This window comes from Oncorhynchus gorbuscha, linkage group LG21, assembly GCF_021184085.1.
Source record: "Oncorhynchus gorbuscha isolate QuinsamMale2020 ecotype Even-year linkage group LG21, OgorEven_v1.0, whole genome shotgun sequence".
NCBI lineage: Eukaryota > Metazoa > Chordata > Actinopteri > Salmoniformes > Salmonidae > Oncorhynchus > Oncorhynchus gorbuscha.
Window position 1 is genome coordinate 57517179 of NC_060193.1, and position 14582 is coordinate 57531760.

A 14582-nucleotide genomic window follows, 5' to 3' on the forward strand; every position below is an offset into this window, starting at 1 on the left:
CGCCACAAGAGGGCAATGCAGACTCAGATTAAGGTATTTTAGAAGTGAAGTACAGAGGTCTACAGTGAAGTAATTCCAATGTCATTCTGTTCAAATATATTTATTCATGTATTTCTATGAAACTAAACTCTACAGTTGCAAAAAACACTCAACTTGGAACTATGTAACAAAAACACTCCAAATAGAAAAACATTGGACTGTTATTTTTGTACCGATTAAAAATAAAAATAAAATAAAAAGGAAAAATTAAATGAACACAGCACAGATCGTTTCCAACCATTTCAAAGAACCATCACATGACAACATCAGCAAATGTTGGTGCATTTGCCTCCTTAGAAATCCAGTACGAACATATATATATTTTTTAAACACCGACTAGCATGAACAAAAGGAACCAGGACAGGAGGACTACAGGAGTGTTACAACAGCATGGAAGAACATTTATAGTCACAGGATTCAAGCATTTCCCAGGTATTTATCACATTTGGCCAATTTGTTGGAATGACTAATATACAAGGCTTTAAACAATGAGGAGTCTCATGGAATGTTAAAAAAAAAATCATTTTTAATTACTAAAACGCAGACAAAAGCTGTACAGTTAACATCCAAGATTAAGTTAAGTGTTCGCTAAAGAACTGCACTTTCAGAAAACCTACCACCTTGTATACAACACACCCACACGGACGCACGAACATCCTCTTAATGTCTGTGCAAAAGGACATCCCCTGCAGGCAAGTGTTCACTGCGGTTCACTCTGTATCCAGCAACAACACGCCCTGGCATAACAACATGTGCAGTAAATGCTTTTAAGACTTTGTTGAGCCTCGCTCTTCAAATTGGACCGACTAGTAAACTTCGTCAATAGAGAGGGGGGTAAATTAAAGCTTCCACTGGATGAGACCCATCCACCTGACAGACCACAGAAACTGACCGGAGAACAGAATGAGACTCATCCACCTGACAGACCACAGAAACTGACCAGAGAACAGAATGAGACCCATCCACCTGACAGACCACAGAAACTGACCGGAGAACAGAATGAGACCCATCCACCTGACAGACCACAGAAACTGACCGGAGAACAGAATGAGACCCATCCACCTGACAGACCACAGAAACTGACCGGAGAACAGAATGAGACCCATCCACCTGACAGACCACAGAAACTGACCGGAGAACAGTGACTGCCAAACAAATTAAAACAACAACGGACAAACAAAAACACCTTTGGGCAAAAATAAACAGGGTGTCGACTACATCTAGAAGGCTGTGCTTCAGCGACAGGCACTGCCAAAGTAGGGTGTGGGGTTTGGGCAAGCTGAAACTTGAGACCAAAGTATTTGGAGGCACTCAAGTTGAACGAGTCAGACGCTAAGGAGATTTGTACTGTAGCTTTACGGAAGCTTGGGCAGCTTTACATTCACGTTGTCCCTGGACCTGCAAGGCCCTCCATCCCTCACACATTCACACTCTTCAGTCTCTCCGCTGTCTGGCTGTGTTCCCATGTGCTTCCCCATCTGTGGAGGACCAGTTGGGAAGAGGAAGCAGGCAGTCGAGCATTAAGCAGGATTCAGGCATGTGCTCCTGAGGGAACAACATGTTAGACAGGAAATAGAGGGATCTCTATGTTCTCTACTAGTTCATGGGAACAAACAGTACTGTGGGGTTATATAGGGTAATGTCATTCAAAATGGCTTAAGGAATCTGGAACAGGTTCAAATAAACACAATGTCTGAAAAATACATATGGCGCCTTCTTCAATCGCTCTTTTTCATAGGACTGATTAAAGCTAGAAACCTTCATATTGTTTTGACCCGTTCAGCAGTCAGATACTATTTGACATCCTTACCTTTCTCTCTGGCCTCCGCCTGTTTCTCCTGAGCCAGGTTGAGTCTGTTCTGCTCTGCAGCCGTGGTGTTGTTCTCAGGACTGCTGCTCCGTGACGGGGACCCCTGGCCCTCCTCGTTCTGGTAGGCCAAGTCCAGGTGCTGCTGGGCCATCTTCAGGTGCTTCCTCAGCCTCTCCAGGTCTCTGCTGGACGCTTCGTCCCCCAGGCTCTCCCTCCCAGAGTCCCCCACCAACGGATCCCTGAACTCTGCCTTCAGCTTCGCCGACGGGTCCTTCTTCCCCAGGACCGTGTGGTACCCTGGCGGGGCTGTGGGCACATGGCGGGAACTGCAGAGGGACCCCCGGGCCACAGGTGGGGTGGGGAGGTGTCTTGCACGCATGCGAAGGGTGTCGCGGACCCCGCCGACACCGAGATGGAGAATCTCCAGGAGGGTGAGTGTGGTGCAGAGGAGAGACACCACGTACATGACCAGGAGGAAGATGGTCTTCTCGGTGGGCCGCGAGACGAAGCAGTCCACCGTGTGCGGACAGGGAGAGCGCATGCACACGTAGGAGGGCGCCACCTCGAAGCCATAGAGGACATACTGGCCTAACAGGAAGGCCACCTCGAAGGCGATGCGTGAGATCAGCGAACACACGTACACCTTCATCAGGCCGTCACGCGCGATGCGCCGCCGACCGTCGTGCTTCTTCACAGAGCCTGGAGACGAGGCAGAGACAAACTAACTCACTGACAGCAAGCCACAGGGCAAGTCACAGTAAAGGGACACAGCTTTAAAGTCAAATAAAAAGTCATTTCCCTGGTGACAACTTCATAACCAGTGTGAATGAAAAGAGCCAGTTTGTGTGGAGAAGCTGTGCCTCGCCCTACCTTCTGTCACCTTCTCCTTGTCCTTCACCTCGATCTCCTCTGTGATCATGGGGTCCTCCTCTCCGTTGTCCTCTGCCTCCTCATAGTCCCGCTGTGCCCCCCGGGTCACTATGGGCATTCTCCTCTTCCCGGCGCGATGAAGAGGTCGGTACTCAACATCGTCCATGCGGGCAATCTTGTGCATGGCAAAGCCCAAGTACATGATGGTAGGGGTGGTGATCAGGATCACCTGGAGGAGAGAGGGAGGGAGTGGATGGTAGACAGGGAATTCACAGTCCCTGAGCGATTGCTTACAAGTATATTAGCAGTTAATGGTTTGTTTGTGTCAAAAGATTATACATACCATCTGTTATGGCTACACACACACCTTAGTTACTCCACCCTACCCTGAGAAAACATTTACATCTGCTTGACTCAGTCTCACCTGGAAGATCCAGAAGCGGACGTGTGAGAGAGGAGCGAAGGCGTCGTAGCAGACGTTCTCACACCCGGGCTGCTGCGTGTTGCAGACGAACTTAGCCTGTTCATCGTAGTAGATGGTCTCGCCCCCCACGGCCGTCAGCACGATGCGGAAGATGATGAGCACAGTCAGCCAGATCTTCCCCACGAACGTGCTGTGGTTGGAGATCTCATCCAGGAGACGCGTCAGGAAGCTCCAGCTCATGATGAGGCCTCAGCAGACACCTGGCCAGGAGCCCTCTCAGCTCTGGGGGGGGGAGAGGTGATGTTATTTTCAGTGTGACATTTACCTGAAAAGCTGTTTCTGGTGCGCCTGGCTCATCTTCAGAGTTTCAAAGAGAGAAAGAACACCTCGATCATCATGTCAGTTGTGGAGGTGGGGCTGGACGAGTGTTAGGAGCAAGAGGGTAAGCTTCTTAAAACACACATCTCAAGTCAACACACCATCCACCAAGGTAAAACAAATTATGCCATTCAAGTGAAGAGATGTCAGCAGAGAGAACTGGCTGCCTCCTGTACGGCGATAGACACTAGAGCTCCTGTCCAGATCCAGCGACACACTAGACTGTAGATCAGAGAAAACCACCATGCGATACACACGTGTGGATGTGTCACCCTGGGAGAGGGTACAGATAAAACCAAGCCATCCATACTACAAAGTGCTAATACAGTCAATCATAACTTAGTATTAAGCTTTTAATCCTTTAGTTACTGTGTGAACTACAGGGGAGGTCCAAACTTCAACAGTCAAATCATTTACAGGTCTGGTACTCAACATCATCCATGTGTTCACTTAAAAGGTTTGATTCTTTACCACGATTCAACCAAGCCGGGCTCTTCAGTTAAACCAAAACATGCATATATGCCTTTAAATTCAGATGCTGCAAAACCGGTTCTTATTGACCCTTGAACATGAATTATGATTTTTTTTTAACCCAATTACCTGAAAAAGGTATGACGTAGGCTACTTCCTACTCCCGAAAGGGAATTTTAATTCCCTTGCTGGCATGACCGAATTATTGGCCTCATTGACCCCAACCCCACTCTCCAGAAAAATAACACTAGAGAAATGTTTGATTTGATCAACAGGGGGCACCACTCCATACACAAGGTTCATAAATGATGAGCCATATGAGCAAATAAGAAGGGCACAGGGAGGGTTGGATGATGACACACTCCCAGGTTAAATATTATTATAGGAACCAGAAGAGCAGGCGCCAGGTAGAATATAATGACCTAGTGGGAGTACTGTGGTAGAAGTACCACGAGATGAACGTGTTGCAACGTCCATGTCTCACACCCAGGTTTCAGATCTATGGCCATAGGTTTCCTTGTGAAGGATTTAACAAGTGTGGTTTCTGGTTTCACAATATGCTGTTTGCTCGAATGTAAAAAAAGAGGTTGTTCATTTGGAAGCACAATAAAAAATCAAGTTAAAAGGTAATTTTTATAGACTGAACTGCTAGTGAACCATGTATACTGCCCGGTGGACCGGCCCAACAAAAACAGATTGACAGTTTTTCAAACACCAAACACAGGTCAGTCAAGACTATCACATGGTACCCTAGTGGATTGTGGTTTACACTTCTATTCTTACAGCACCCTGTCATTCCAAACCCCAGCCTGCTCACTACCACCTCTAAAGACTGGGGTCGGCAAGTCACAGCAAGCTGGGACTTCACACTGGGGAAGTGTGCTAGATGAGGAGGCAGGTCAAGATAGAAGCTACTGCAAGGAAATAAATTGTCCCCAGTAAAGTGTGTACAGACATTGCAATGGCATACTGTGTACAGAGTGAGCTCCAGAAGTATCGGGATTGTGGATTGTTTTGTTGCTTTGGCTCTGTAGCTCCAGGACTTTGATACAATGACTGTGCATTTATATGTGCAGATGTCAGCTTTCCTTTGAGGGTATTATTGGGTGAAAACGTTACAAATTACAGTACTTTTTGTACATAGCAGCACCCCCCCGCCCCCATTTAAGGCCAGCATCCTGGAGTCGCCTCTTCACCGTTGACGCTGAGACTAATGTTTTGCGGGTACCATTTAATGAAGCTGCCAGTTGAGGACTTGAGGGGTCTGTTTCTCTAACTAGACACTAATGTACTTGTCCTTTTGCTCAGTTGTGCACCTGGGCCTTCCACTCCCTCTATTCTGGTTAGAGACAGATGGCGCGGTTCTGTGAAGGGAGTAGTACACAGCGTTGTACGAGATCTTCAGTATCTTGGCAATTTCTCGCATGGAATAGCCTTCATTTCTCAGAACAACAGACTGAGATGAAGAAGAAAGTTCTTCATTTCTGGCCATTTTGAGCCTGTAATCAAACCCACAAATGCTGCTGCTCCAGATACCCAACTAGTCTAAAGGCCAGGTTTATTGCTTCTTCAAGTCAGAAGAACAGTTTTCAGGTGTGCTAACATAATTGCAAAAGGGTTTTCTAATGATCAATTAGCCTTTTAAAACTTGGATTAGATAACACAACATCCCATTGGAACACAGGAGTGACGGTTGCTGATAATGGGCCTCTGTAGATATTCCATTAAATCTGCCGTTTCCAGCAACAATATTAATTTACAACATTAACTATGCCTACATTGTATTTCTGATCAATTTGATGTTATTTTAATGGACCAGAAACATTTTCTTTTCTTTTAAAAACAAGGACATTTCTAAGTGACCCCAAACTTTTAAATGGAAGTGTTCCATTTAAAAAAAAACTAGACTGAACAAAAATATAAAGGCAACAATTTTAAAGATCTCACGGAGTTGTTCACATAAGAAATCGGTCAATTGAAATCAACTATGAATTTCACATGACTGGGAATAGAGATATGCATTGGTTGGACACAGACGCATATCGGCCTCAATACCTCATCACGGTATGTCTGCATTCAAAATTGCCATTAATAAAATGCAATTGTGTTCATTGTCTGTAGCTTATGCCTACCCATACCATAACCGCACCATGGGGCACTCTATTCACAATGTTGACATCAGCAAACCGCTCACCAACATGACGCCATTCACGTGGTCTGCGGTTGTGAAGCTGGTTGGACGTACTGCCAAATTCTCAAAAACGGAGGCGGCCTATGGTAGAGAAATGAACATTCAATTCTCTGGCAACAGCTCTGGTGGATATTCCTGCAGTCTGCATACCAATTGCACACTCCCCAAAACATCTATGGCATTGTGTTGTGACAAAACTACACATTTTAGTGGCCTTTTGCCCCCATCCCAAGGTGCACCTGTGTAATGATCATGCAGTTTAATCTTCTTGATAAGCCACAAACTGTCAGGTGGATGGATTATCTTGGCAAAGAAGAAATGCTCACGAACAGGGATGTAACATTTGTGCAGAACATTTGAAAGAAATAAGCTTTTTGTGGATATGGAAAATTTCCGGCATCTTATGAAACATGGGACCAACACTTTTCATGCATTTATATTTTTTGTTCAGTGTAGTTTATTGGAGAGGCAGATAAAGCATTGATTTTGATAAATCACTTTTGCACGTGAAAACAGAATCCTACTCATTACTCCATGCGTTCACCTACATCACCTTGGTTTTGAGACATCTTCAGATGCTAGAGCTGGGTACCTGGCTCACGCCCAGGTGGCAACCGGTTCCAAGACCAATGTAATCACTTCTAACCCGATGCAAACTTCTTCCACCAAGGCAACCTGGACAACCTAGGCCTGGCATTTAAATTAAACCCAAACAGCAAGAGAACACTAGACTAAATGGACCAGTAAAGGTGGCCACCTGATAGGCTAACATGTGGGTGATATTTGAAAGGCTCACACACAAAAACAGTTGAGCGTGTGAGGGCAAATAAGCCCACTAAACACTTCTCAAGTCATCAAAATCAACAGCTGACCAAGACAGAGAAGCTCATTTTCATCTGGACCAAAGCTCATTCTAGGCTACTGAGCCAACAAAGGAATGTGGTTAATTACAAGTCAGTGAAGTAGAGAGGGGGATGGGAGTTGAGCAGTGCAGAAGGCCTGGTAGTGAAGGTATCCGGTCATGGTACAGCGTGTTAACATTCATTGGCCTCTAACCAAAAACAGAGATGGCCCAATGGTGTAGGCCGAGGGCACATGCATGAAACCACTGACTTGCATGCTGTCGGTCACACATGGCAACCAATAAACCTACAAACGCCAGTCATTGAACTTCACTATGTCACTTATAGAACGGTGACTGTATGAAGTGGACTGTGTAGAAGGCCAATGAGCCGGAGAATTTAGATTAGGCTTGTTAACTCACCTTCAAGCGTTTCATTTGCGACTAAATTGGCTACACGCGTGTTAAAAAAACTACTTAACGAGGGGTTGATATCTTAATTGATAAAAATAACTGATTTTAAGATTAAGATGACCAAGATAATGAATGCCTTAAAAAACCTTGACATCATGGCTGGAAGGCGTTTGGTAAAAGAAAAAAAGTGATGGAAAAAGCCATCATAAGCATTGGCCCGTAATTTGTTGATACACTCAACTAACAAGATTAGAAAACTTGATTCCGAAAAAAACATTTAATTGTCAATTCTGAATTTAGATTAAATGATTACAAAAGTAGCAAACCTAAGAGCCTTGAGTCAAACTGCCCAAGAAAAGCTAAAGCTCACACGAGCTTTGCTGACGGCGCGCACACAACGGTGGTAATTTAGGGGACAAAAAAGTATCGTTAAACTTTGAAGAATTGATAGGCAACAACTTGTGGAAAAAACAAATTGACACTAGTAAATTAAACTGGGAGTAAAGTTACATTGAGCGTTTGTGAACTTGGGAAAAAAAACGTCTCCAATGATTATGGTTCCCCTCGCAAAAACTCACCTTTAAGGCTCGAAACTGTCCTTCTTGTTTTCAGCTTTAACTCCCCTCGTAGCCTCTCCAAACTATCAACAACTGTTCTTTCTCCTCCGCCGCTCTTTCATAAACTACAACCCCCTCTTTTTTAACCCATTCGGTGTTTTGTAGGACCATGTGACCCCTGCATCCATGTCTGGGCCCCAAACACATTCATGCAGGACAAAAGAGTCCCGAAATCCCTTTTCTCCTCCTACCATACCTCCACGTAACCCTGCCCCGTTTAGGAGGCCCTTATCTGAAACTTGAGATATAATAGCTGACTAGATACTGTTTGCTGTATACTGTAATTTAGTTCACACTTTTTTGTATAATTGTATTGCTTTCCTTAGATTAATTAAACAAAGAAAGACAGATATTTATCTCTACAATCAAAAAACACAATAAGTAGGTGCAGTTAAGGATCTGCTTAACTTTATGAGGTAGTTAGTTATACACATGTCACAATTTAGGCTACTTATCATCAGGGCAATGAAATATGCTAAATATATATGGGGGGGGGGGGGGTAAGAGAGAGAGCATTTAAAGAACAATCTTTTGATTGTGAGCGCTCCTTGTGTGTGAGATAGATCCTGCTCCAGCTGCTCCCTGTCTTGTTGGTTGTGTAGATAGGGAGAAGGAGTATGCTATAATAACATGCTCCCTGGTGTCCCTATCATACAGTTGTAGAGCTGGACCAGAGCCAGATCAACTCTCAGCTCAACACTGTGAGAGAATGGCTGTGGTATTCCACATCAGCCCAGCTGTGTGCCTGTGTCCAAATGGCCAAAGAATGTCCACTCTAGTTATGTAGCTATGTCTAATATGTATTGGAAGTCTACTGGGGAAATGGAATATGCATTTCTGTCACTCGTGTGGTAAATTAACAATATCCTTATTGATAGCACAGGAGGTTGGTGGCACCTTCATTGGGGAGGACGGGCTCGTGGTAATTGCTGGAGCGGAGTAAGTGGAATGGTATCAAATACATTAAACACATGGTTTCCATGGTTTCCATGTGTTTGATGCTATTCCATATGCTCTGTTCCAGACATTATTATGAGCCGTCCTCCCCTCAGCAGCCTCCACTGATTGATAAGATTGTGTATCGTGTGTCATACATAGCAAGATGCCAGTGATTCAACGTCTACAGCATCTTAAACCCAAAAGCATACCTTCCAAGTGAGTGTGATAAAAGTAGAATAGAAAATACCAATCTTGAGTCGAAGCACCTGTTGCCTGAACTCAAGCTTGGTATTTTGGCTGGTCTCAGCGCACATGCTGATGGGCTGTGTGTACACATTCCTCCACTGTTAAAACCTTTAAATTCACACATAACAGCTTGCATAGTGGTGCCAACATCCGATGTTTGCCATATATGGTATGGTAATAGACCTGTCCCACTGTAACGTCCACAAACCCGGAACCCATCTATCACAAGCTTATTTGCCAAACAAAAACCTTGTTTGAAATAACAGGAGACAGATTTAATAGGGTAAGTGCTGCTGGAGTTTATTGGAACAATACAGAGTACCTACGTCAAACATGTGGGCGTCATGCAAGACAAAACAGGTCCGCTAATGTTGTTTACTATCGCTGGTTTATTATGCCGTAGGTGTGATAATCAAAAGCTTAATCCACTCCTACTGAATCTCTTTAAAACACCCTCCCAAGAAAATATTGCAGTTTTGAAACTGCAGTAAAAGTGCAGTTGACTGAGGTATTTTGGATAGAGTAATTGCAGAATAACTGCAGTTAAACTGCACTGTAACTGCAGTTACACTGCAAAATTACTGTAGTAAAAAAACAGATGCAGTATTTGCAGCATACTGCAGTTAGACTGCACTTTAACTGCAGTTATACTACATTGTACTGCAGTTAAACTGCATTCTGACTGCAATCTTTTTTATTAAGGGTACTGGGTAAAGACATCAGTTCAATGTTTAGTTTTGATTTACATTTGGTTGAGTTGTCAACTAATGTGAATTCCACAAGAAATCAACAAAGCATGTCACCATGTTATTGGATTTATGTTATAAGTTAGGAGGAATTTCCCTTGTGCTGATTACTTTTTACAAATCCAATAGGCTTTCACTTAGATTTCTTTGTTGGTAGGTTGATACGTTGATACAACCAGTTTTTGCCCAGTGGGTCTTTAACACATTTCCTGAACAGTCCCATCCCATCTTCACAGCCAGGAAGGGCTCGTTGCCATCAACAAAGCCCTTCCAAAAAATTATTGCAGTTTTGAAACTGCAGTAAAAGTGCAGCAACTGCAGTCAACTGTGGTATTTTATACACAGAAATTGCAGAATAACTGCAGTGTTCTGCAGTTCGACTGCATTCTAACTGCAGTTACACTGCGAAATTACTGCAGTAATTTATTTTTATTTTGAGTGCAGTATTTGCAGCATACTGTAGTTATACTGCACGCTAACTGCAATATTTTTTCGGGGGGGGGTATATTCACTACTTACAGGTGGTATGTTGACTCTCTTTGGTGTCATTCACAGTGCTCAATAAGGAACTGTTGGTCTTTACTCTGGAAAAACAAACAGAAGAAAGCCCCCTCCCTGCATGGCAGTGACAGCAGGACTGGGACACTGCTGTCTTCCTCCCAGGGGTGGGCAACGCTTGAGTAGCATTGCCAGAGCTGTGTCAAGGGCCCCAAGAATGTTGCAGGAAGTGTATATGTTGTGATATTTAACACTACTATCCCAATCCTTCTCACGCAAGCAGAGAAAATGTCCCCACATCTTCATCTCCACGTGAATGTTAGTCTTTCACCTCTGGGTCTTTTAGGCAGAGTTTAATTAGTGTCTCCGTTGGGCAACTGTTGATCAGTACAAATTAAGCCTTAACAGTTTGACATATGTGCCTGCCAGACAGATCTGATCTTTTACTCATCTGGTGCTGTGTTCTCCTGTGTTCCCTACCATTTGGAACCACTGGAGGGGGGAGGACATCAAATAAAAGTTCTTCATTAGCCATGTGGTGGGTTGATTAGTAGATTTGTGCATCGCAGATGTTTTATTTCACATTTGAGTCATTTAGCAGACACTTGTCCAGACTGATATATAGTACCAAGTGCATCCGTTTTCATACTTTTTTTTCGTACTGGTCCCCCATGGGAATTGAACCCACAACCCTGGCATTGCAAGCACCATGCTCTACTGAGAAAACAAGAACTACTTGAAAACGTTGAATATGTGTGTACAGGGGTGTGGGGGCTGTGCTTTGGCAAAGTGGGTGGGGTTATATCTTGCCTGATTGGCTCCGTCCAGGTGTAACATTGTACAGGGTCAGTGTCTTGCGACTCTGATTCACTCATCTCAGAACACCTGGTCATGAAAAGCCAACTGACATTGACTCCCCCAGTTGTTGAACTGTTGCCCTCCCTATAGCCACCATGGTTATTATATGACCCTGCTGGTGATCTAGGAACGTTTGAACTTCTGGAATGAATGGCCACATGTACTCTTAACTCCCCACTCGGCCCAGCCAGAAGAGAACTGCCGTCCCCTTTGAGCACGATTCCTCTCCAGGTTTCTTCCTAGGTTGCCTCCTTCTAGGGAGTTTTTCCTGGACGTTGTGCTGCTTTCTCTTTGGAGATTTGGTCCTGACCAATCTCTCCCTGAAAGGAAATCATTTAACATCTAGAGGGTTTTAAAGTGCTTCCTTCCTATCCAGGAATGGATAGACAAGACTATCAGTGTGAAGGTTAAGCCTATAGTACACATGAATCTATTTCAAAGCTTTGTGTAACTTTTCAGAATTTGTATTCCTCCTATGAAAAATGTCACTTGGTGTGGAAATGTTCTTGTATTACACAATAAAATCTTAGGAATTGTCCAAATGTTTCATTGAAGAACCGCAAGGGGGTCTGATGGGGCAGAAAGTGATGATTATTGGTAGTTGTGTGTGTGGTCACGTGGATGCCTGGAGGATTAACGTGACGACGGGAATGGGTGCATTGCTGCGGTTGTGGTTGACGTTGGGCTGACTGTGTGAGAACAATGAAAAACCCCTCTGGAACTACATGATTACAGAGGGAAAAGTAGCTATTGGAACTTTCTCACTGTAAAAATGAAAGAGTTGGACATGTGGAAATACAGTGTCATAAGAGGATGTATTGTACCACAGATATGCATTTTTATTTAATGTACAAAAAGCTATAGTTTTGTCATTGATTTGCTGACGGTAAATAAATTAAGTTACACACATCTGTTTATCGTCCACTTCTACATCAAAAATAGTATTCACAATATAGTTAAACTGCACTAGAGATATTAGCATAAGACTATACATTTTAACAGACAGCCACAAACCAACTAACATCTCCCACTTTAAAACAGGTCAGTCAGAACCCTTCCCTTTCACATTCCCTATCATGTGTATTCTGCACTTTTCCCAAGGATACAGAACACAGATACTGTCCTGGTTCATTGCCTTGGCTGCAACTCTTCACTTGGGTTGCCCTTTTCCTTTACATAATCACAGTGCATAGAGACATCAAAAGTCCCTGATTGAAAAGAACCAAGAGGTGTCACATCAGAGGTGTCCGGAGCGGAGCCTCACGGGACGGCTAGAGAGCCTTGTGCCGAGCGTGTGATGTCACGACTCACTGTTCCAGTTCCGGGACTCCTGATGAAGTCACAGTCCACTGAGCTTCAGAGGAATGGACTAACCTCCTTCATAACACACACACAATTACCCCCCAACTCACATTTTTGCTTACCCCTTTCTCCCTCCTTATCCTGTCCTCACCCCTTTCTCCCTCCTTATCCTGTCCTCACCCCACTGAAAGAAACACATGATTCCCCCTCACCCCTTTCACATATTCAAGGTGCATTAGAACGTAGCAGGACTGGCAACACCACAAGGCACTCTCCCTGGCTGGCTATACTCTCCCTGGCTGGCTATACTCTCCCTGGCTGGCTATACTCTCCCTGGCTGGCTATACTCTCCCTGGCTGGCTATACTCTCCCTGGCTGGCTATACTCTCCCTGGCTGGCTATACTCTCCCTGGCTGGCTATACTCTCCCTGGCTGGCTATACTCTCCCTGGCTGGCTATACTCTCCCTGGCTGGCTATACTCTCCCTGGCTGACTATACTCTCCCTGGCTGACTATACTCTCCCCGGCTGACTATACTCTCCCCGGCTGGCTATACTCTCCCTGGCTGGCTATACTCTCCCTGGCTGGCTATACTCTCCCTGGCTGGCTATACTCTCCCTGGCTGGCTATACTCTCCCCGGCTGGCTATACTCTCCCCGGCTGGCTATACTCTCCCCGGCTGGCTATACTCTCCCCGGCTGGCTATACTCTCCCCGGCTGGCTATACTCTCCCCGGCTGGCTATACTCTCCCCGGCTGACTATACTCTCCCCGGCTGACTATACTCTCCCCGGCTGACTATACTCTCCCTGGCTGACTATACTCTCCCTGGCTGACTATACTCTCCCTGGCTGACTATACTCTCCCTGGCTGACTATACTCTCCCTGGCTGGCTATACTGGCAGGGTTAGAAAATGGACGGGATTCAGATGAGGCGTTAACAGATCAGTGCTTTTGTAAAAGTGAACAAACATGAGGAAATCATAGTTGGCTTCAAACCAGGTAAACATACTGTCCTATTGAGGGTCAAGTCTGACAGTGAAGACAGACAGACCCACACTCACACTCAGGCATGCGCACACACACAGTTGGAAGGGTGGGTGTTTTCCCTTAGGCTGGTAGGGTGAGGTTGGTGATGGCGAGTTTGACTCCGAACATGTTCTCCCATTGTGTTCTGACCCAGACCAGCAGGCCCTGCACCAGCTCTGCACTGTCAGAGTGCAACGACCACGTCTTCTCCTCCTTCACTATCTGCACAGGAAACACATACAGACACTCAAATCAAACTTTATTTGCCACATGCGCCGAATACAACAAGTGTAGACTTCACTGTGAAATGCTGAATACAACAAGTGTAGACTTCACTGTGAAATGCTGAATACAACTAGTGTAGACTTCACTGTGAAATGCTGAATACAACTAGTGTAGACTTCACTGTGAAATGCTGAATACAACTAGTGTAGACTTCACTGTGAAATGCTGAATACAACTAGTGTAGACTTCACTGTGAAATGCTGAATACAACTAGTGTAGACTTCACTGTGAAATGCTGAATACAACAAGTGTAGACTTCACTGTGAAATGCTGAATACAACAAGTGTAGACTTCACTGTGAAATGCTGAATACAACTAGTGTAGACTTCACTGTGAAATGCTGAATTACAACTAGTGTAGACTTCACTGTGAAATGCTGAATACAACTAGTGTAGACTTCACTGTGAAATGCTGAATACAACTAGTGTAGACTTCACTGTGAAATGCTGAATATAACTAGTGTAGACTTCACTGTGAAATGCTGAATACAACTAGTGTAGACTTCACTGTGAAATGCTTAATTACAAGCCCTTAACCAACACTGCAGTTCAAGAAGAAAATATTTACCAAGTAGACTAAAATAAAAAGTAACAATAAGAATTACAATAACAAGGCTATATACAGG

At 44.4% G+C, this 14582-nt stretch overlaps 2 protein-coding genes across 8 annotated transcripts in view; both read right to left on the reverse strand.

Annotated features, from left to right (window-relative positions):
• Nucleotides 1–84: 84 nt before the first annotated feature.
• Nucleotides 85–8249, reverse strand: LOC124008513 (gap junction gamma-1 protein-like). 2 transcript variants are annotated; one of them, XM_046319839.1, is made up of 5 exons: nt 8017–8249; nt 3144–3425; nt 2720–2948; nt 1850–2548; nt 85–1517 (listed from the first exon to the last, which is right to left on the reverse strand). In XM_046319839.1, the coding sequence occupies exons 2-5, from the start codon at nt 3381–3383 to the stop codon at nt 1474–1476; spliced, it is 1212 nt and encodes a 403-aa protein (XP_046175795.1). In that variant the 5' UTR covers nt 3384–3425; nt 8017–8249; the 3' UTR covers nt 85–1473. The 2 variants fall into 2 exon arrangements, with proteins under 2 accessions (XP_046175795.1, XP_046175796.1); XM_046319840.1 differs by having other exon boundaries at nt 85–1584; nt 8017–8246.
• Nucleotides 8250–12155: 3906 nt separating this feature from the next.
• The window catches only part of LOC124007616 (serine/threonine-protein kinase 11-interacting protein-like), a 47005-nt gene continuing 44578 nt past the window's right edge, over nt 12156–14582 (reverse strand). For 5 of the 6 annotated variants that reach the window (XM_046318249.1, XM_046318246.1, XM_046318244.1 and 2 more), the window contains one exon: nt 12156–13894. In XM_046318249.1, the coding sequence (XP_046174205.1) occupies nt 13754–13894 (141 nt within the window). In that variant the 3' untranslated portion in view covers nt 12156–13753. The remainder of the gene's footprint in view (nt 13895–14582) is intronic. The other variant, XM_046318248.1, reaches the window with a different exon arrangement.